A 23,530-nucleotide genomic window follows, 5' to 3' on the forward strand; every position below is an offset into this window, starting at 1 on the left:
GTGTAGACAAAATGGATCTCCAGTTCCAAATTTCAGTAGCCTGCCTTTACTTTCAGTTACATAAACACAGCAGTGAAGAAATCCCTTTAATTGTTGTTGGCCAAGCATTATTAACTCAATCACATCAGACCTCACTGCCTGTTTATTGTCAATGGACAGTACTTTATAAAGTATTTTACAATAAAAAGTATTTATCAGGTATTTTAAAAATGCAAAGTATTTATCAAGTATTTTACAATTTCACAATTTACACAGATATACTTTTTAAGGAAAGTGTTTGACATGCATTCATGTGCAAAAGCAAACACCTGGCTCTGTGAAACAGTAGGTGAATTTCCTTCGGGATGAATAAAGTATCTATCCATCCTATCCAGCCCTAACATGTGCTAAAATGTTTTCTCTCTAGTCCAACCACAGTGTTTTCATCACCCTTTGTTGAAAAATCTTCAGTTTATTTAGTCCAGTTTATGGATTGAATTTTACCTCCTCCAAACCATCCTGGATCAAACCCTGAACATGGCCAGAATAGTCAGAACAGTCTTTTCAAGTTAAAGAGTCTATGGCTGCATTCAGTAGTCCCTGATCAGCTTCTGTGCTACAGGCAGGAAAGATGGATGCCAACCTGGTGCTGGAGCAGCTGAGGTGTAACGGGGTGTTGGAGGGCATCCGAATCTGCAGACAGGGATTCCCCAACCGCATTGTCTTCCAGGAGTTCAGACAGCGGTGAGAGAACTATCTTTTGTGTGTGTGTGTGTGTGTGTGTGTGTGTGAATGATGAGGGTATATTATTCCCAGGATATCAGCCACTTAATGGGCAGTTGGGATACAAGAGTGAATAAAATGGGGCGCCCCATTGGCTCACCGGTTAAGAGTGCATACCATGCACCAGGGCCTAGTCCTGATCGCAGCGACCAGGGTCAAATCCGACTTCAGGTCCTGCATGTCATCCCCTCTCTCTCCCCTGCCCTTCCTCTCTATCTCCACCATGACTGTCAAATAAAGCGGAAATGCCAAAAAAAAAATCTTTTTTTTTTTTTGTGTATAAAATAAAAATAAAAATAAAAGTGAATAAAATATACAGTATGAAGCACTAAAAGCAGTTAAGGGTTAAGGCAGTTATTTTCTAGTCTAGCAAATCCAAATTATCCTCACTCAAAATACTGCATCCTTTCTAAGAGTCAGAATATGATTGTCAAATGAATTGTCATACCTAAGACGAAAATTTAAACAAATGAGACCATGATGGTGACAGTTGGTAGAATGTATCACTCACCAGTAATGTTTATATTATTTATTTATAAATAAATTACCGTTTATATGGTAGCATTTGCAATCTTTTAGGCAATATTGTAGTAATTATGGTGATTTTCTTATAATGTTCTTGTAATTTTAAATATATAATTATAATGAAAATAAATACAGTTTTCTTGTATTTTTTCCTTTTTTTTGATATGCTGTGGTTTTGTTTTGTTTTGTTTTTTCCATTTCATTTTAAATATATTATGTTTTTGAAAGAAGTCAAGTGAATTTGCTCAGGTTTCAAAGGGGTGAATATGTACAGCATAAGGATCAACTTTCCTCACAGAGAGAGAAAGTTAAGAAAGAAAAGCATTTTTCTGGTCCTCATCTCACCAAGGGCCAAGTGCTAGGCTTTTGTTTATGTTGCTTGAAGTCACAGTAGCAAAGTGACTGAATTTTGATTGTTTCCCTGCATGTAGATATGAGATCCTGGCCGCCAGCGCCATCCCCAAGGGCTTTATGGATGGGAAGCAGGCATGCTGTCTGATGGTGAGTCTGATGTAGTTAGCTTTAGCAAATTTGAGCAGTATGTTTTTGTTGCTGTGGCCACTCACATTTGGAATACTGGTGTGAAGAAAGTTAAAAGTCTCTGAAAGTTCATTTGCATATTGTACTGGAATGAATGGAAACCAATGGCTGGATGAAAGGGAGGAAAAATGACAGTCGAGCTTTAAAATACCATTGGTTGCTTTGGAAATGTATAAACATTTTGTAGATATTATGCTAAGAGGAGTCTCCTTATTAGTCAGCTTATAGTTTTATTAGACAAATATACACCTAACAGTTTGACTTTGAAAAACATTCTAATGAGATGGAATACAGATTTCAGCAGGGAGGCTACCCAGATGAAAGGACTGTGGCAGCCAAGAAATGCAGCCAAATGACCAGGAAATAATAAAAAATATATAAAAATATATAAAATGTATAAAAATATAAAATCTCCTCCAGACAACTGCCCCAGATGTTACTTGTAATATTCAGCACTCATAGGAGTTTGGCAAAATCTAAATTTGACCAACATTAGTGTATTCTAGACTCAAATCCATTGCTAAAAAATTAGCTCAGTGGATTAAGTAAATGTGAAAATTTGAGTTACAGTGTTCAGGTTCCACTCCTTGTCATTTGGTCTATGGTACGGTGCCACACTTGGCAACACTGAGAGTGCCAAATGGCAGAAGCTGCTAAACAAAGTTTTTTTTTTTTTTTTTTTTTTTTAATTAATGTGAAGATCAATCTTGATATCAATCCTCTGTTTGGAGCTTGACAAAACCTTACACATGATGCTGCTCTGCCTAAATCAAACTAAAATCTGATCAATTTGATCAAAATATGGGAGAAAAGCATGAGAAATTAAACTCTGGGATAAACGTAGAGAGAGGTATGAGAATCAGGAGCGTCCTGGGAAAACCAGGAATGATGGCAAGTACAATTATTGTCCTGTTAAACTTTTTTTAATACTTTCCTCTACTTGTCTCCTGTCCTGTCCTGTCGTCCAGGTGAAGCACCTTGACTTGGATCCTAACCTGTACCGTATTGGTCAGAGTAAGATGTTCTTCAGGACAGGGGTGTTGGCCCAGCTGGAGGAGGAGCGGGATCTCAAACTCACCGTCATCATTATCGCCTTCCAGGCCCAGGCTAGAGGCTTCCTGGCCCGCAAGTAAGACAAATCTCTATAAATACATGCATATACATCAGAGTTATTTTTTAAAAAAATCATTAAAAAATCAGAGGTGTGAAAAACAGAAAAAGACACTAGTGTTGCCCACCTCTGATATGGTGGATATGATGGAGTTTATTTGATAACATAATTAAGATGTCATTGGTCACTATTACAGTAGTTGTCTACTGTATGGGAATGAATTCATTTGTTTTGATTTGGACAAATATACAGGATGTTGAAGACAGTGAATACTGTAATTTTGATATTTGGGATATTTTGACATGAACATCGTCAAATTTAAATACTGAATATTCTCACAAAATATTGGTTATTGGTAGCTTCAGTCTAAGAGTAGGGGTCTTTAAAAACACTGAATTCAACTTCAGACTGAAGAACAGTTTGTTTTCTAGTAGTAGTGATTGGCTTCCCACACCTTTTCAAAAACTAGGTATCCTTGAAATTTGTGGACTAGTTTTCCAGTCATGGAAAGCACCTGGAAAATTCACACCTGCAAAGTTCACACTGCACATTTTTTAGCCACTGATGCACCATTTCAGCCTCTGTTGATACCCAGCTGTCATCTTTTATTGTACTGCAGTGCTACATGTTTGGAAGGTAAAATGGCTCAAAAACACTTGAAACGATGCTTTGATCAACACGGTGTTTGAGCAAAATCAACACATTTTTGTGTTGCTCATTTTTTTACACATGAACAACATGTTGCAAAATGCAGAAACAACATGTTGACAATATGTCTGTGAAGATTCTCAGTCATCCAGGTCATGATTATCCAAGGAGAGTTGAATCAAAGACAACTGGACTTGTAAGTAGATTCTTGAAGACATTTCACTTCTCATCCAAGAAGTTGCTTCAGTTCAGTGAGCTGAAGAACTGAACAAGCCTCTTTGATGAGAAGTGAAGTGTCTTCAAGAATCTTCAAAGAAGTCCAGTTACCCATCATCCCCTGGGATAACGTGATGGTGTCATGTAATTTGAAACACTGATTTCACACAAATTTGAGCAATTTGGCAGGTTTGTCCAATGAATCATTTTAAGGTGCCCTTCTGTGAGCAACAGCTAACATGTATGTGAGTCATTGAATCCATCCTCAAAAATCCTTAAAAATGGTTTCCCTAAAAGAATGGAAACCCTGCATGAGCAGTGTACTGTCCAGACAGCATTGCCCTCACCGCTGTTAGATCTTTTGCCTCTCTTGTCCCTTCAGTATCACTCCCCATAAAGCATCACAGACTGAGGGCATCATTTATCAAGCATTTGTAGGACATTTTTACTTGCAAATAAGACAAATTACGTCATTGATGTACCCAGATCCCGCCGCAGAGGTTTGCACAGTTTTATTTAGGAAGTATCTTGAGAAATTATATAAAAGAAATGAAATAAAAGTGGCACAGCAAACAATTGCATGTGCAGGCAAAAAGAGATGTATTTTAGTCTGTTCTGGTGTAGGACTGTAAAATACAAGAGGAAGGAATGGAAATTTGCTTAAATGACCCGCTAAAGCTGATTTATCATGATTGGCAGTCAGTGTGGCAACGGAAATTGCACCTGTTATTTAATGACTTTGAAAAGTATGTCATGACTCACTTTGCAGCATCTTTGACATTGATTCAGTTCCACCTGGTGCATCTCAGTTGTGGACATAAATTCATCCATAGTCTGAATATAGCTAACAACATCATTCATTTACAATGTAAAATACCATGGTGCCTCTTTGACGCACGGACACGGTGGGCATCCTTTCATAAAACATTAGTGTTTTGCCTGTTATCAAGATACCGGAGGCATACAAAATTGGACATGTATCCCCTTTTCTGAAAGTTGTATATCCACAGTGAGTGAAGAGCTCAGAGGTGATGTGTTCCCACCAGCGTTGCTGTGTTCTTGGGACAGTTTGAACAGTGTTTTGTGGATAAAGCTATGTCTGCACTGCATTGTCCTCAGCAGCTGTTGCTGATTGCGAGTTCTATTGATAAAAACAAGGGAATAAAGTTTGTCTTGCAAAGAGTGACATGTCTCTTAGTGTCTTTGTCATAGCTTTTGTCTCAGGTTTTGAAAGCACTGATTCTTTTCAGATATGCACCGGGTACCTCTTCCAGCCATAATTGCAGCAACACAAAACCTTGCTCCCCAGGTGCTTCTTTGCCGCATGCTTGATAAATCAACCCTTGAGGGTGCTGTGTGCCCTTTAGTAACATTTGTCAAAATTCTGGGTAGTGAAGTTTTCAAATTTTTATTTCTTCTTGATGCCATTTGGAGTCACCAACTAAATGGGCACCTTAACGCTGTATTACAGGCAAGGTTGCACATAGTTCAGCTTTAATGTTTTCATCTCTCTCATTCCCTATTTCGCTCTGTCCATTATCTGTCTGTGCTCTGTGTGTTCAGGGCTTTCAGTAAGCGGCAGCAGCAGCTGAGTGCCATGAAGATCATCCAGAGGAACTGTGCTTGTTACCTCAAACTGAGAAACTGGCAGTGGTGGAGGCTCTTCACCAAGGTCTCTCTCTCTTTCTCTTTGTCACTCACACACACAATTGAACACTCATTAGGTAAATATGAAAAAATATCAATATCAAGTATCACTGGTTTGACAAAGAATGCAATTTCAAAAATACAAGAAGATTATAAAAACAGAAATAAACTAACCCATGGAATCGTGATCTATACCTCACCACCATACAGAGGTACACTGATACAATAAAAGGAAAAATGTAAGATAGTGAAATCATCATACTATTTACCTCCTCATCATACCATACCATGATCTTTTAAAGTTTTAGTTTAATTAGGTATGACCTTTTAATGATTTACTGGTCTAAATGACTGAGTATGTGTTCATACATTTAGGTCCATAAGTATTTGGACAGTGGCACAATATTCATAATTTTGCCTTGTACACCACCAACAGTGGATTTGAAATGGAGTAATCAAGACATGACTGAAGTGTAGACTTTAATTTAAGGGGTTGAACAAAAATATGGCATTAACCGTTTTAGAATTACAGCCAGTTTTATACATTGTCACCCCATTTTCAAAGGCTCTAAAGCAGGGGTGTCAAACTGGTGCCATGGAGGGCCAAGAGGCTGCAGGTTTTCATTCCAACCAAAAACTCCACCAGGTGATTTCACTGATCACCCTACTTCCAAACAGAGGCGGGACTAATCAGTGAAATCACCTGGTGGAGTTTTTGGTTGGAATGAAAACCTGCAGCCTCTTGGCCCTCCATGGCACCAGTTTGACACCTGTGCTCTAAACTAATGGGACACTGAAACATTTTTAATCATTTTTATTAACTTAATGAGTTTTAATAACCATGAATTTATGAAACACATAAAATAAACATCTTAATGAAATCTGTCTTTTAGACCGTCACATTCTCAATCATCTGCTTTCTTGCATGCATGTGAATATAGTGACTGTTTCACTTGTCATGCCAATAAAGCACCTTTGAGTTGAATTGAACTTGAAATTGTGTGTCTGGATGTGGTCTCTGTCACATTCCATCTTACCCACAGGGAACTGGAGTCATAATACAAATGTTGGGGCGATCCACAGCTGTTAGTGATTCATTGTGTGATGACATCTTTCATTCAGGTGAAGCCCCTGCTCCAGGTGACCAGACAGGAAGAGGAAATGGGTCAGAAAGAGGAGGAGCTGAAGGCAGCGAAGGACGTGGCTGCCAAGACCCAGGCTGAACTGACGGAGATTGCCCAGAAACACACACTGGTCAAACTGAGTCACACACACACACATACACACTTAGTCCTTTTGATCACGCACATGCTGTATTCTCATATAATTTATGATCAACTTTCACAATTAATTGATAAAATGAGCAGCAAAATGTTTTAAATTCATGGAACAGGATTCTTGATAACACTACTACTGCTTCTAGTAACAATAATAATCTTTATTTATGTAGCACTATTCAGAATATAGTGTAGTTGCAAAGCAAATTACAGCATATAGGTAGTATTTAAAACAAGAGCCCTTAGAATCAGGAGTAATGAAGGCAAAAGAAAAATATAAAAGCAAGGCAAGCACAAAAGGTAATACAGTGAAATGATTATTAGGCTACATAACAGCAAGTCTACAAAATGTGTTTTGAAGAGGCAACTTAAAAGATTATACACATTTAGCAGCCTGAACTCCTTGATCTGAAGTCTCAGTCAGGGTTTTTCAAACTTTCATGTTCTGGAGCCCCAGGTTGACTCTCTTTAAGCCGCAAACACCTATTTGAAGTCATTTTGCCCTGTATAGAACCTAAGATCAAGAGATTTTTCCCCACATTGAAACACAGGAAATCTGACTTTGATCCAGCATCACTGATCTGATGTATATCATTTGAGTCATATATATATATATAGTTTTGTTGGAATTTTTTAAGTGTTCTTGCTTATTTTCATTTTTTTATTACTGATGTTCCAGAATATCTTTTTTTATGCTATTTTGCTTATCAAATTTTTTTCCCAACAATTTCTTTCAAAAAACATGGAAAGTAAATTATGAGTAAATTAGTGAGAAATGACCTGAAAATTGGCAAGAAATTAGTAAAAAGTTGCAAGATAATGAGCAGATAATCAGAAAAGACAACAGAAAATTAGCAACAAATTGTTTTTAAAATGACCAGAAAACTATATTTACAGTGTAATGATTAAAATCATATATGCTCAGATCAGTTATGCTGGATCAGATTGCTTTTGTTGAATTACGTGTTAAAAGCGTCTGAACACAACCTGCATTCACAAGATTTGAAACTATTCCTCATTTTTCTGAGAACACCTTTGAAGACCCTCAAGGACCCCTAGGGGTCCCCCCACCCCACTTTGAAAACTACTGGTCTAGGAGAACTGTTAGGAACTCTCTGTTTTTAACCCAAAATATTAGAGGCATATGAAATAACAAATGAAAACACATGAAAACAAAAGACGTTTCTGAAATATGTTTCATGATGATGTGAGTTTGATGGGAGTCTCTGGTTGTAGTTGATGGAGGAGCGATCCCAGCTGGAGGTGAAACTGCAGGCAGAGACGGAGCTGTACGCCGAGGCTGAGGAGATGAGGGTTCGTCTGGAGGCCAAGAAGCAGGAGCTGGAGGAGGTGCTGCATGAGATGGAGGCCCGGCTCGAGGAGGAGGAGGATCGCAGTAACATGCTGCAGCAGGAGAGGAAGGACATGGAACAGCAGCTACAGGTGGAGTCAGAGCCAAGATGGATCACTGTTGACACTGCAGTGTAGTTTATATTTTCTTGCTGTTTTTTACCTTGCCACTTAAGTTACACTGCTTGGGTAAATCATAGTTTTAAGAAAAATCCTGATGCTAGATTTTTATGAATTTCAGCATGCATATAAAACTTTAAAGGTTAGTAGTTCACTCATTTTGAAAAAAAAAAAAAAAAAGATATTATCTCACTTCCCCACTAGCTGTTATAACGTAGGACAGTAGTGGTGCTATCTTCCTCAGATACTGTTACTGAGTGCTGGATACTGGCTTGATACTCCAAATTCCACTTAAATTATTACAGATACGAACTGAGGACCAGCTCTCTGTGCTGGTCCTCAGTATTACAACCAATTTTGAACTATGTGATTTTCCTTCAGCTCATGGAGGCCCACTTGGCTGAGGAAGAGGACGCTCACCAGATGTTGCAGCTGGAGAAAGTGGCCATGGAAGGAAAAGTCAAGAAACTGGAGGATGACGTAATGCTCATGGAGGATCAAAACAACAAACTGCAGAAGGTAGAGTGCAGTCTGTGTGTTGATTTGGGTGTTTCATATACAGTACACATACAGTACGTCTGTTCTCATCTTGCCGTTTCCCTGCTGTGTTGCCAGGAGCGGAAACTTCTAGAAGAGAGGATAGCTGATATGAGCTCTAACCTGGCTGAGGAAGAAGAGAAGTCCAAAAACCTGACCAAGCTCAAGGCCAAACATGAGTCAATGATCTCTGACCTGGAGGGTCAGTCATCACAGCTGCCTGCTGTTCCCCTCTGCTGACCACTGCTCACTTCTTCTATTCATTACTAGTCACCTTTAGTAATAGCTGTGAACCTGAGTCACAGACTTGGACTCGACTTGGACTCAAGTGACAAATTTGATGACTTTAGACTTTACTTCACAAAATCAAGAAAGACAAAGTTCAAAAATAATGCAGTTAACCAATGCTTGCAGGCTAACCAGTGTAAGGTGTAAGGAAAGCTAAGGAAGTTACCCTTCTGGCAAACATTACTTTAACTGACATCAGACGATCAACTCTTCATAATCCGGATCCACACTTGCCCACAGCTAGTCAGCTGATAGCCTAAATAAATCACCAATCAGCTTTGTCTAGTGTTAGGTTAGGTATCTGTTACTGATGAATGACCAGCGGACATTACCATAGACATCACCTTTGTGAACTACATGGGGAAAAGCAGGAGGGACAAAGGCAATTGTGTGTTCATGCGCTTGTGTGCTGGTGTGTGTCAGGGAGAACAGGGCAGAGGATCGTGTGTCTGCAACTGCATGTGTGGTGAAGAGAGAGGGGAGTCCATTGGGAGAGGAGAAAGTGAAAAAACAAAACACTCACACATAAAGTAGGCCCTGCTATTCTTTGGAAAAAAACCTAAATGCAGAGGTGACTTTGCATTTCAGGACCTTTTTTAATACTCAAATCAATTAACAGTCAAGATAGACCAGTAAGTTGAAATGGGGTGTACTCATGGATCGTTTGAAACAATTTGCATATACAGGGCAGGCAGAGGTCAAATAAATTATTAAATTAAAATTTGTATAAGGCCTGACCTCTGCCTCTAGTCATATCTGTTCACCTCTGTTCAGCTCTGTTAGCCTCTACTCATGTCTGACCTCTCACAACTGTTAGTGTGTTGTCATACCTGTAGTCCATTCACTGTGGTGGAATAGTTGACATGTTGTTGCATTGTTAATTTGGTCTGGTTTAATTTCACACAGCAAAAAATTCGGAGGAACCAAAATATATCAACATTGTACCCAACTGATCTTACCAGAGAGCAATCGCTGGTTTCACACATGCCCAAACACACTACACCAAGGAGGAAAACACAGCAGAGCTAGATTCAGTCAGACTAAATAAGGCAATTTGCTTTTTTGTTGATTTGCATATATTGCGGACATGCTGTCATGTGACCTGTAATGTTTATGCGGCCATTTTTCTACCAGTAACACCTTTAACCAGCCAGCTATGTGTGGAAGAAATGCAGGGTTCAAGTTCAGAGTTCCTTCTGTCCCCTGAAGTGTAACACGTAGTGGAGCTACGTATATCTAATAATTTATCACATGCACCAAAAAGGAATAATGTGTATCACCCTTTCTTTGGCTAATCCCCTATAGATATTCAACAGAATGTCTAAGTTAATGTGTAAGTTAAATATCAGCAAGGCTTCAGTAGCCATAAATAATATTTAAAAATCATGTTGACATATCTATTGACATTCTGTTTTATGTGTTAAATTTTAACAAACATGTAGGCCTAGTTGACATTATTGCTGGACCTCCTGCTGTGTTATTAAGAAACCCACCAGAGTTCTGGGCAACATCCAGCCACAGGGTTAAGGTTAGGGTTCTGGTTGGTTGAGGACTTATGTGAAGCCTGTTTTAGAGATTGGACAACAGGCCAACAACCTGTATGACCAATATGAACAATCACAGGGCTGGTGGTCATATTATGCCCAGAACTTTGGTGGGATCTATAATAATGCTTTACAGACATGATGTTGAAATGTATGGCTTATTGATACTCTGCTGAACGTTTGTTGGCATTTAACATATATACCAACTGACATTCTGTTGAATATCTTTAGAGGACTATCCAAAGAAAGTGTTACCATAATATCTTGCCAGTCATCAGTCAGTGCTCCACTTTGTCCCCAGAAATTTAGAGGATTCTGTGGATTTTGTTAAAGTGGCAAGTGATATTAGATACAGTTCCTTTGCCCTACAAAACTTTGAGAATGGCATCATTGGATAATTATGTTTTCCTGTCATGTGTCCAGTGCGTCTGAAGAAGGAGGAGAAGGGCCGTCAGGACATAGAGAAGGCCAAGAGGAAGCTAGAGGGGGAGCTGGGCGAGCTGCAGGAGCAGCAGGCTGACCTGCTGGCCCAGCTAGCCGAGCTCCGAGCCCAGCTGGCTGCCAAGGAGGACGAGCTGCAGGCCACTCAGGCGCGGTAAGAGACAATGCACAGCAGACAGGATGAGTGACAACACACTGGATGCTGATTCTGTTCTCCAAAAACTAACTGAGAAATTGAAGAGACTTGGCTGTACTGTCATTTAAGATATATGCATTTGAGTCTTATTTAGGATTAGATATATTGGGGCTGAAATTGGTTTTGTTATTAAATTAAAAATCAAATATTAGCCACAGACAGTCCATGAAAGACTGATGATGCAGTTTGTTTGACGCAATATTTACTTTATAAGATTCAAGATTTTTATTCGTCACATGCATGATGTACGGGTACAGCAGCAGTGAAATGCAATTGCAACAAGTCCAGCATTCCTGTAGACATTGGCTGTCTACAGGAAACCATAAACCCTAAAATAAACAGATTCTAATAACTGTTCTAGCTGCATTCCACATAAGTATATATAAATGCAGTTTTATCATCGTTATAAAAATATTGTCTTGGGTGGGTTTTGATTTAGATACTCTTTCAGAGGCTTTTCTAACCTGACAAGCAGAAAAATATTCAGTTTCAGGATTTCTTACTAGTGTGTTTTTAACATGAAATGTGAATAAATTTGAAGAGGACATAATATCGCCACAAAATAATGTGTACCAGCAGCTTCATCCCAAAAACTCACTTTCCAAATTTGTGGATCTGTACTCCTAATCAGTCTAACTCCCCACCTTGTTTTGCATCTGTCTGCCCAGGCTGGAGGAGGAGAGCAGCCAGCGTGGGGCAGCGATGAAGCGGATTCGGGAGCTGGAGGTCTTGCTGTCAGAGCTGCAGGAGGATTTGGAGGCAGAGCGGGTAGCCAGGGGAAAGGTGGAGGCAGCACGAAGAGACCTGGGGGACGAACTCAACGCCCTGCGCACTGAGCTGGAGGACAGCTTGGACACCACTGCTGCCCAGCAGGAGCTACGGTCAGCAAGAACCGCCAGTCACCCCTTCACAGGGACAGTGTAAACATGCCATTGCACACAAATGATGCTGTCACTCACAGGGCCAGTGATCAAGTAACTGAGAAAAGCTTGGCAGGAAACTCAAAGTGGTAGAAAATCCTGTATGACATACACTGATGGTCCTGTAGAGCAAGGATTGTTGGAAATATGCACCAAGGTTCATGTCATTAGTACTAATGGGATCAGTACTCCTGGGATCATTTCCTACATGCTTTCAAATTCATCATTTTGTTACTGTGCTCAATGATGTAACCTTTGCAGAGCTTGTGGAAAGAACATCAGAGCTAGGTCTTTGTCACTAACCGAGAGTGTATTTTAGTAAATTTGGCATTTATATAATTCAAAAGTTACAGAAAGACTCCCAAACACCATGTAACCTGCAATAATACATTTGTAGCTTTTTAGTGCCAGACCTTCATCAGGCATTTGCCAGTGTGTTGGAGCATTTTTTTAACTTTTGATCCCTTTTCTACACACCTTATGAAATAGGTCTGCAATGTTCTTCTGAGTCAAGCATGCATAAAAGTGAAATTCAAAAATCTAAAAGTGAAAAAAGTGTACCTATAAATACAGCTCAGTTAATAATTTGTATACTAAAGTGAGGTAAGTACTTTCAAAGACATAGAATATTGGCACAAAATATCAACTATATGGGGTGTTAGTACAAAAATGTCAATGCTGGTAAGGTAACAGTAATAATAAAAAAAACATTATATAGCACTTTTCAAAACAAAGTTATAAGGTTCTATACAAAACATAACAAATGGTAAACAAGAAAAGGTACAAGGTAAAAGCAATTTAAAGGTCATACAACATGAGGAAGGAAGTGTGGAAGCAGAAGGACCTATATGTCATAAAAGATGTTTCTTAAGAGAGGGAAAAGAGTAAAATAAGAACAATAAACAATATAAATAATAAAGATAATAAATAATGAATGAAATAAGAGTTAAGAGGATGCCTTCATACAAAAGTAGGTTTTAAAGTGATACTTCACCCTTATCTATCAATATTATTAACAGAAATAATAGTTTTTAGATTGGCCTAAAGTTGAGGTAGAAGTTGAAGTAGTAAAACAGCAGGGTTTTTTGAGTGCAACTAACAATAGATAGAATATCTCTTAAAAATCTGGTAGGAATGACATCTAGTGGACATTAAGTGGAAATCATGTGAGACATGGTATCCTTTAATGGAAGCAGGGAGACTGTTCCCCCTGCTCTGCTTACCTATTTTGATCCAAACAGAATACTCTTCAGTGGTGGTGGAGGACTGGGCAGTGAATTTATGGTCTGGAATTGGACTTTGGGCTCGTGACAGTGATTTTTCCACTTCCACCCCTGACTGCTTTATGAAAAGCTGCTATGGAGCTTTTAAGTATGTCAAGTGATGTCAAGTGAAGCTTATTTTTTCCATTTGCATTCAGCTTTCCTACACTGTCTTTTTATGTCAATGATATGATCATCCCTAATATGATCTAAGGCAGGGGATTAGGTTTGAAGGTTCCTTCCTTGAAAGGTGCAATGGAATCAAGGATACTGGCACAGGATTTGTTTAATTCAAAAACTAAATCATCAGCTGAATGTGGAGGCAATTCAGAACTGCAGGAAGGAATAGATAAAAGTGTGTGCTGAAAACGCTGTGCTGACATTGAGTTAAAAACACGACAGTGAATGCTAGTATGGGGCTTTATGGTCAGATGGGAATGTGTAAAGGTTTTCTGGAGAGAGGCCATATGAAAGCAGCTTAGTTGAGGATATGACTCTTCTTGTGGTCAGGACCACTAACAGATGAAATAAGATTAAAAGATTCTGCTAATATTTCAGAGAATTCTTGAATGATGGCAGAATTTGGCTTTGGTGGTCTATAGATTAAAACACTTAATAAGGTGACTTTTCCTCCTTATATCTAGCTTTGCTTCACGGCAGCAAAGTTACTGAGAGATAAGAACATTTGTAAGTGTCCCTGTAAAGCATAGCTATGGCCTGATTGTCTGGCCTGAAAAACAATAACTCTGAGTCATAGTGACAGTATCCCGCTGATTAAAACTAGCCCCCCAAATAAGTCTCAGCAAAAAAAAGATTTGTTTGACATAATAAAATCTTGGCATTTAAAGATTTATTGGCTAAGGACCTCAAATTAAAAAAATAAAACACAGCTGTGTTTGGATACTGGCCAGGAATATGCTTAGAAGGCACCTGGGGAGTAAAGTTAATCAGAGGAATGAGTTTGTTTGTGATATGATTGACCTTTGCAGGGAATGACTACATTACATTCAGCAAAGGCAGGACCCCTTGTACAAACAGAGGAAATAGCCTGTATGGAGCTGTGCAGAGGTGCATGTCAGTCATTGTTAAGTAGATATGACCTGACTAATTTTAGCCATCAGCTGCTGAACACCATAGTTATTAGAGTGAATACAGTTTTTTTTTTTTTTTTTTTTTTTTAATAAAAGTCCAAACTGTTCCAAAAGAGATTGAAGTTGTTAATATACCCATAGGCAGTTATCATGCAAGAAACTCCCATATTCATGTTTAAACTGAAGAGGCAACTAAATCATTCTGAAGCCTTCCTCTTGGACAGGATAGAGCCGGACAGAATACAGTTCTTGCCACACACTGGTTGTGGCTAGTGATTCAGCAGCTGAAAAGCAGCTTAGTTCACTGCCTTGACATGATGTCATTGTGGACAAATTATACTTTTCTTACTCACTTTATACTATAAAAATGTCACCATAGCTATGCCATTACTGGCCCATACTGGTGTGAGCATTTATAGTGCTGTGCTATAGAATCCATGCACACAGCACATTTATAATGTGCTTGCCCTTTGTTTTTAAGCAGAGCTACTGTCACACAAGTGTTATGTTTTCTGTAAATTCCATGCTGAAAAAACACAGATAAAAAATGGTAGGAAATATACTTGCACTGTTGGACTCGCTAGTGGTGTCCAAAGCGATGTTCCGGGATGTTTCTAACAATGGATTTAGTGATATCTTGTGGTCTATAGAATTAGGGGATGCGTTGGCAACATCAGAACAAATTCACAAACCTTCTCAGTTCCAGCAGGTTGAAAAGAGGTGATAACAGGCAACATGTTGTCCTCATGCAGTGGAAATTGACCAGTACAAAGCATGGAAGAAGGACAAAGCACTATAGTGGTCCAATCACAGATCTTGTGGTCCTGCATCATTTTTGGAGAGGTGCATGTACACTACAGCGGCAGCCTCTGTGAGCTACGCAGGAGCCCTCATGTGGACAGTTATTGTATCAGCAGAGGAATGAAGCTCATTACCAGCTAGCAGCATCATGGGCTGGCTATCAATACAGATAAGATCGATACAATCATTTAAACCAGACACCAAGTTATCACTCACAAAAATACTTTTGTTTTGTTCTGTGTTTTTTCTGTGATTCTCTAAAATTTCTCTGAATTACTAATCCTCCCAGCAGGGCACAACAGATGGTGTTTGCAATATGATATGACTTGGTTCCTTCTCAGCTGACCATGCCTCCAGTGTTTCCTGTGCACACATGGCAAAGTTAAAGTGTTATTACAACACAAAGTTATTGTGTGCTTAACCCTCCTGTCGTGTTCGCGGTCAAATCTGACCGGTGTACAAGTTTTCTCTCCAAAAAATGCAGTTAATTTCATCTGTTTGTCATGAGGTTCCATGACTTTGTTCACACATGGCATCTGAACACATAAAATAAATTTGGAGAATTTTTATTAATTTTTGAATGTTTTATTTAACTTGTATACACCCATCGTGTTCCCGGTCACAAATGACCGGTCATTAGAAATGAATGGGTAAGACTACAATTAGTGTATAAAATAGAGTTAAACACATTCTCACACTCCTTTCCCACACCCCAACATGCAGGTGTCTTTGAGCAGACACAGATGTGTGTGAACACACACACACACACACACACACACACACCTTATAACCCTTTCTGGCTTCCATGGGAACCCCCACAGGAAAGTATCTCTCTGACTTCTTTCCCACACCCCAACATGTAGGTGTGTTTGAGCAGGCACACACACACACACACACACACACACACCTTATAACCTTTTCTGGCTTCCATGGCAACCCTCACGGGAAAGTACCTCTCAGACTTCTTTCCCACACCCCAACATGTAGGTGTCTTTGAGCAGGCACACACACACACACACACACACACACACACACACACACACAACACACACACACACACACCTTATACCCCTTTCTGGCTTCCATGGCAACCCCCCACGGGAAAGTATCTCTCAGACTTCTTTCCCACACCCCAACATGTAGGTGTCTTTGAGCAGGCACACACACACACACACACACACACACACACAAACACACACACACACACACACACACACATGGACACAGACACACACAGACACACACAACTTTGCCCCTTTTGGCTTCCATGGCAACCCTCACGGGAACCTACCACAGGAACTAACACCTAACCTGACACCTGACACCTGTCAGGTGTCAGGTGTCAGGAAGAAGACCCAGCTGAAGTTGTGGTCACCTTTCGGTCCAAAAATGGTCATTTTTCCTGGACCTCATCCCCACCTGAGAGGAACGGTCAGCTTCCATGTGAAAATGTCATGAGGATGACTAGCTAAATCATAGTGGTCAATGTTGACGGGAACACAAAAGATGCTATTTTTTTTTGCCACTATTTAGAAAATTGAAATGTTTTCAAAACAGTGTCCTTGGAAAACATTGAAATGAAGTACTCTGTGATAAATACTACAATATGTTTCATCTGAGTATTTGTTATAGTCAAAATAATATCTATATAATGTTTTTTTCCCTAAAAAACGAATGGTATGATCTCAGATAAATTAGGCCTACAGCACATACATAGCAAATAGAAGTTCAAAACTTGTCATTTTCACAAGAGCAGAAGTTGATAAAAAGATCTAACACAACATTAGGTGATAATATGTATCATAGTGGATTTATAATCAAATATAATGTTACCGGTCACATGTGACCGGGAACCTCATGAGTGTTAGCCCAAAATGAACAGAATAGGAGGGTTAAGAGGGCAAGGGGATTGAGTACACTGACACTATTCAGACTGATGTGATATGTGACTGCCAGGGCAAAGCGTGAGCAGGAAGTGACCATGCTGAAGAAGGCCATGGAGGAGGAGGGGAGGAGCCATGAGGCCCAAGTCCAGGACCTGAGACTGAAACACAGCCAGGCTGTCGAGGAGTTCTCTGAGCAGCTGGAGCAGGCCAAGAGGGTTTGTGATGCTAGTTCTCTCTCCCTCAAATGCACCAACTTCAAATGGTGCAAAGTAAATTCCATTCCATTCCAAAACAGTACAATAGATAGATAGATAGCCTTTATTGTCCCAAAGGGAAATTCGTTTTCACAAACTGTCACAAAACCAACACTAAACAACACACAGTGCACAAATAAACAACATCACCAGGCACCAGACAACATATGAATACACACAAAGCACAAACACCACCAGACATTGAACAACCAAAACGCTCAGGAGGGCTGGGTCCATACAGGCTTATTTGCTGAGTTCTGAGATGGCAGACGGGACAAAGCTCTTACTGAAGCGTGCCCGTCGCCATCTCAGAGTCCTGTACCTGCGGCCAGACGGCAGCAGTGTGAAGTGTGGGTGGAGAGGGTGATCGGGGTCGTTGGTTATTGTTCGTGCACTGTGGTTGAGCTCGGTGAGGTTGGGTGTGGGATGGCTGATGATCTTGGAAACGGTGTGTGTGATTTTTACCAGTTTGTTCCTGTTAGTGGTGGACAGCATGTTATAGACTTTGTTAAAACTCTGCAAGTCTTCACTGGGTCAAAATGGAAATTAGAACCATTAGTGCAGTATTGCAGTGGGCAGCAAACAGCAATTCATAAAGTCAAACACTCTTTCTGTCTGTCCAGGTAAGATCAGGTCTGGAAAAAGCCAAGCAAGGCCTGGAGAAGGAAGTGGCGGACCTGAGTGCCGACTTGCGATCGATGGCCACTGCCAAGCAGGAAGTGGAGCACAAGAAGAAGAAAGTGGAGGGTCAGCTGGCTGACCTGCAGTCACGCCACAATGACGTCGAGCGGCAGAAGGCTGAGCTAGGGGATCGACTCTCCAAGATGACTGTGGGTAGTAAATCATAATAATAGAAATAATAATGCACTTTATTTGAATAGCAGCTTTTCAAAAACAAAGTGTAAAAAATGCATTACAGAGCATCAGAGCAAGCAAGAAGTGATAAGTGATAGTCCTGTCCTCCGCAGGCAGGTTGAACAGTACAGGCCCTTAATGAATGCTCAGTCTAGTTTAGTGCTGACACAAGTTAAAGGGAGAGCACCCATTTTTATTTTTGTTTTTATTTAAATTTCAATTACTCCCTACAGTAACTGCTGTGTAGGACAGTAGTGGTGCTATCTTCCTCTCAGTGTTACTGAGTGCTGGATACTGGCTGGATGCTCCACATGCTAACTGCTAGCCTCCTGCCATTGAGGTGGACTTGGTCCCAGCTTACATTCTTAAAAATAACCATGATGAACTTCTCAAATTGTTAAATAAATAAAGTTTGAGTTTGATGTGAATTTTTACAGCTGAAGTGGCACGGAAAATGCCAACCTGATACAGGAAGCGCAGAAGTTGCCAGATGATTACAGACGTTAATAACAGGAAAAATACAGTTGGAAACAGAATTTTTAGCAAAACTATCATCCATGTGCACTTGGCAGTTGTATGTGTATTTTAATTTCTGAAAGTGACAGTTTTAAAGTGATGGTAAATCTTCTGTGTAAATCTTCTGAGTAAATTAAGGTGGTTATTTTTAAGAATGTTAGCTGGGAGGGAAGTCCACCTCAATGGCAGGAGGCTAACAGTTAGCATTTGGAGCATCCAGCATTCAGTAATGAGTAAGTGAAATGATATCACATTTTGAACCCTTTGGTCAGATTGGCCAGGGAGCTCAGAACCAAGCCATGCTGTGCAATCTGGACTTACTGGTTCCAAAACATTGGTTTAACACTGACCATGTGTGTGTTGTCTTCCCTGTCCCCCTGCCAGGTGGAGCTGGACAGTGTGGCCGGTCTGCTGAACGAGGCAGAGGGGAAGAATATCAAGCTGAGCAAAGACGTTTCCAGTCTCAGCTCCCAGCTACAGGATGCACAGGTAATGGACGCCAGCCATGTTGGTTTTGGTAGTATCTTTTACATGCAGTATTACAGTGTAATGTATGTAACATTTATTAAATACTTCTCTTAGCAAATATTTTGTTTAAAAAATTAGTCAATATGAGCAGGTTGGACATTTTGGTGGCAAATTATGTTATTTACAGGAGCTTTGCCATAGCTAAGAGCTAAGTGAACTGACACCGTTGTTCCTCACTATTTCATTGGCATAAAGTTACATTACACTGCAAGCTTAAATACGTCCAGTGTGTTTAACTTCCAGGCTTTAGCTAGTCAACTTACGAAGAAATTAGTCCAAGGGGTTCATTGATATGGCATAATTCATTTACTTTCATATCGTATCATGCGACACTATTAAATGGTAACATTAGCTAGACAGTAGTTGATGTTAGCTGTTGACTGACAGTAGCTGATGGGTGATCAAATATTTTGTTTACCTTTGTTTACCTTGAAATATGGTCCAGTGTCCATCTGGATACTCATTATCGATTGTTTTCTCAGTTGCTGATCAATCAGGAAGCAGTGAAACAATGACGTTTTGTCAGATTCCCTACGTTTATAGACAGTGCAACCTGGATCACAGCAGTACGACGTGATAACAGCATTTAAGCTTCCCACCGCGAGACGTGAGAGCAAAATGGCTGCCAAGTGAATATGGTCTATAGCTGGCGTAGAACCAGCCATGTTGCTGTGTTTTACAAAGAGCCTGTCTCTGTGGGTAGAAGGAGTTTTAAAAGTGATTACAACAAGGTGAAATTGATTCATGGGGCTGAGGGTGAAGGAACTGTAGTTCTTCTTCTTGAAGTCTTCCCTCTGCCTTCTTTTCCAAATGAACACTTTCCTCTCTTCCCGTCCTTTTTGCCTCCAGGAGCTGCTGTCGGAGGAGACGCGACAGAAGCTCAGTCTGTCAGGGCGTCTGCGGCAGACTGAGGAGGACAGGAACAGCCTGGTGGAGCAGCTGGAGGAAGAGACTGAGGCCAAGAGGGCGGTGGAGAGGCAGGTTTCCAGCCTCAACATGCAGGTCAGTGCTGTTACACGAAGAGGGAATTTACACAACTGTTACGGAGTGAGAAAGGTCAGTGCTGTCACACACACAGCCACCACTGTCAGCACTGTTACAGAAAGGGGCCAGTAGTTTTGAAAGGTTTTATCTCACCCTCTTAACAAAGTTCTTGAATTTTATGATAATTTGATGGTAATTTAATCCTAAATATATATTTACAATAACGATTACAATAACAATTTCGGCCTGTATTATTTTCTTGTCATTTTTCAATCATGTTTTTGGTCATTTTCTGGTCATCTTTACACATTTTTGTTGTTGTTGTTGCTTACTAATTTTCTTGTCATTTTCCTATACCCAGTTTCCCTGTGGGGATCAATAAAGTTTTCTGATTGTGATTCTGATGTTCTTACAAATTTTTATTATTATGTTGTTAATTTGCTTATCATCTTTTTTACCATGTTTTTGAAAGAAATCAAGTGAATTTGCGCAGGTCTCAAAGGGTCAACACTTTGAAACAGTGCTGACAGGATAAACATCTTTGAAACCTGAGCAAATTCATTAGATTTTTTCAAAAACATGAAAAAGGCACTTAGCAAATTAGCAAAAAAGAACTGGAACATTTGTAAAAAAAAAAAAAAAAAAAAAAAAAATGTCACAGGCAAACAGGTGAGTACTGTTACACAGCAAGAGTCAAGACACTGAATGATAACTTTTGCGGTCACTAGTATGATTTTGAAAGAATTAGTGTCATAATCCATGCATCAGCTACACTGCACAGTTAGAAAAATAAAAGGCAGCATGAGGGGAAAATACAACAACAGCTACAAATGTTGCATATCAACACTTGCTTATGCAGAATCCATTATCAGCACTCTTTTCCATCCCTCTTGCTTGCTAACTGGTGGATCTACTTTATTTCTGTATCACTACACACCTGCTTCACCTATTAGGTGTGTAAACAAACATACAGAGTTGAGGGGAGCTGTTGCATTGGGGACCCTCGACTGTCACTTCAGTGCTGATACACAGACAATGCTGGTATAATTTGTGGTCAGCACAATTGCAGTCAAATTGTTCATTGTTGTTAAGAGCATTTTAGAGAGTCTGTAGTGATATGACACAGTGGTTTTCAAAGTGGGCTGCAGGAACCACCAGGGGTCCTGGAGGGTCTTCCAGAGGTCCTGAGCAAAATGAGGAATAGTTAAATTTCGCTGTAATTTAAATGCTTGTAAAAGGCTTTCACAGGTACTCACAAGACATCTGATCCGTCATCACTGATCTAACCTTTAAATATAAAATTTTAATCCTTATAATAATTTCTTGTAATTCAAAAAAACATTATGTTGCTAATTATTAAGTCATTTCTCGCAAATTTACTCATCACCCTTTTCTTGAAGGAAATCATGTGAAATTGTTGGGGGAAAAAGGTGATTAATGAAATAGCGAAAAATTAACAAACTAACAACCAAGAAAATAACCAAAAAGTTTTGCAAAAAAAGAAAAAAATGACAACATACTATAATTCTAATTATTAAACTGATGGATTTAAAGGTCTGATCAGTGATCCTGGACAGCTCTTGATTGTCAGGGTCCCATTAGGGCAAAATGACTTCAAATGGGGGTCTGTAACTTAAGTCTGTGAGTGTGACTCCAACTTTGGGGTCCAGAAAATGAAAAAGTTTGAAAACCCCCTGGTATGACAAACTCCTAAGTTCATCTTTTATCTTTTGATCTTGTGACCTCAGCTGTCTGAGTACAAGAAGAAGCTGGACGAGATGTCAGGGACTGTGGAGCTGCTGGAGGAGGGAAAGAAGCGTCTGCAGCGTGAGCTGGAGGCAGCTAACAGTGATTATGAGGAGAAGGCTGCAGCCTGCGACAAGCTGGAGAAGAGCAGGAGTCGGATGCAGCAGGAGGTGGAGGACCTCGTGATGGACCTGGACAGCCAGAGGCAGCTGGTCTCCAACCTGGAGAAGAAGCAGAAGAAGTTTGATCAGGTCTGGCAGCTACACATGATGCAAAAGCCAATATCATGAGTTACTCATCCCTTGGAGTAAAACTATAAATGATGTTACTTCTGAAATAAGTAATAAGTAATTCAACTTACAAATAGTTCTCTTGTTTTTTGTTTTGTTTAACTTTTTTTTTTTTTTAATTTGGTGGCTATGTTTTGATCTCTTCTGTAAATTTCCTGCAACATTTTCCTTATTTCTAGTTAATTTTCAGGCCATTTCTTGCTAATTTGCTCATGAGCTTTGTTCCCATGTATTTGGCAGAAATCAAGAGAATTTGCTCAGGTTTCAAAGGGTTAAATGCTTGTGACCATCATCTGAAAGCAGCCAAGAAACCAAAGTCTTGACATAAGAAATCTGATGTCAACCAGACATCACTTTTAAATATAAAATTTCCGTCTTTATAAATATATTTTTCTTCTAATTATTCTTATTCTTATTATTGTTATTTTGCAAATTTTCTAGTGTTTTTATGCTAATGTTCTGGATTTTTTTTTTTTTTTGCAAATTTGCTTATCACCATTTTCCACATGTTTTTGAAAGAAATCAGTGAATTTCTTCACATCTCAATAGATTAGACTGTAAAATAAAAATATTACAATATGACTTAATGCAATGGCTTACATTTTAATGTGAGTACTATAGAATTTTTAACTCTCATTTCTAATCAATTTTCCCAATCCACACTTACTCTTTACAAATTAAATTTGACTTTACTGACTTTATTTATTCAACAAAATATGTTGTTCCCTGTTAGAATTCAGTTCAATCTGAATATTCCAAAGTTCACCTATAATCTCTTTCTACTGGGATTAAGGAAGCCTAGGCAGAGTTGCTCTCTGAGGGTCTAACGACAGAGGATGTTGTATTTTTTCTGTAAAGCCCTTTGGGACAAATTTGTAATTTGTGATTCTGGGCTATACAAATAAATAAAATTGAATTGAAATGAATTGAATTGAATTGTCAACCTCTCACATCCTGTGATCCTCCTGTGCCTGTGTCAGATGCTGGCTGAGGAGCGCTCAGTGTCTTGTAAGTGTGCAGAGGAGCGAGACCGAGCAGAGGCGGATGCAAGGGAGAAGGAGACGCGGGTGTTAGCTCTGGCCAGAGCTCTGGACGAGAGGCAGGAGGCCCTGGGGGAGGCCGAGAAGACTATTAAAGCCCTCCGGACTGAGATGGAAGACCTCATCAGCTCCAAGGATGACGTGGGCAAGAGTGT

The 23,530-nt window shown here is 39.7% G+C and overlaps 1 protein-coding gene across 4 annotated transcripts in view; it reads left to right on the forward strand.

Annotated features, from left to right (window-relative positions):
* The window catches only part of LOC115363445 (myosin-11-like), a 68,849-nt gene that overhangs the window by 31,296 nt on the left and 14,023 nt on the right, over nt 1–23,530 (forward strand). For all 4 annotated transcript variants that reach the window (XM_030057662.1, XM_030057664.1, XM_030057663.1 and 1 more), the window contains exons 20-35: nt 602–723; nt 1,719–1,788; nt 2,796–2,956; nt 5,366–5,474; nt 6,572–6,703; nt 7,963–8,169; nt 8,578–8,715; nt 8,812–8,935; nt 10,989–11,160; nt 11,871–12,083; nt 17,233–17,377; nt 18,040–18,246; nt 19,172–19,276; nt 20,165–20,317; nt 22,048–22,296; nt 23,316–23,528. In XM_030057662.1, coding sequence (XP_029913522.1) covers nt 602–723; nt 1,719–1,788; nt 2,796–2,956; nt 5,366–5,474; nt 6,572–6,703; nt 7,963–8,169; nt 8,578–8,715; nt 8,812–8,935; nt 10,989–11,160; nt 11,871–12,083; nt 17,233–17,377; nt 18,040–18,246; nt 19,172–19,276; nt 20,165–20,317; nt 22,048–22,296; nt 23,316–23,528 — 2,520 coding nt within the window. The remainder of the gene's footprint in view (nt 1–601; nt 724–1,718; nt 1,789–2,795; nt 2,957–5,365; nt 5,475–6,571; nt 6,704–7,962; nt 8,170–8,577; nt 8,716–8,811; nt 8,936–10,988; nt 11,161–11,870; nt 12,084–17,232; nt 17,378–18,039; nt 18,247–19,171; nt 19,277–20,164; nt 20,318–22,047; nt 22,297–23,315; nt 23,529–23,530) is intronic.

The sequence above is a fragment of the Myripristis murdjan genome, chromosome 8 (genome assembly GCF_902150065.1).
Source record: "Myripristis murdjan chromosome 8, fMyrMur1.1, whole genome shotgun sequence".
In the NCBI taxonomy this organism is placed as follows: domain Eukaryota; kingdom Metazoa; phylum Chordata; class Actinopteri; order Holocentriformes; family Holocentridae; genus Myripristis; species Myripristis murdjan.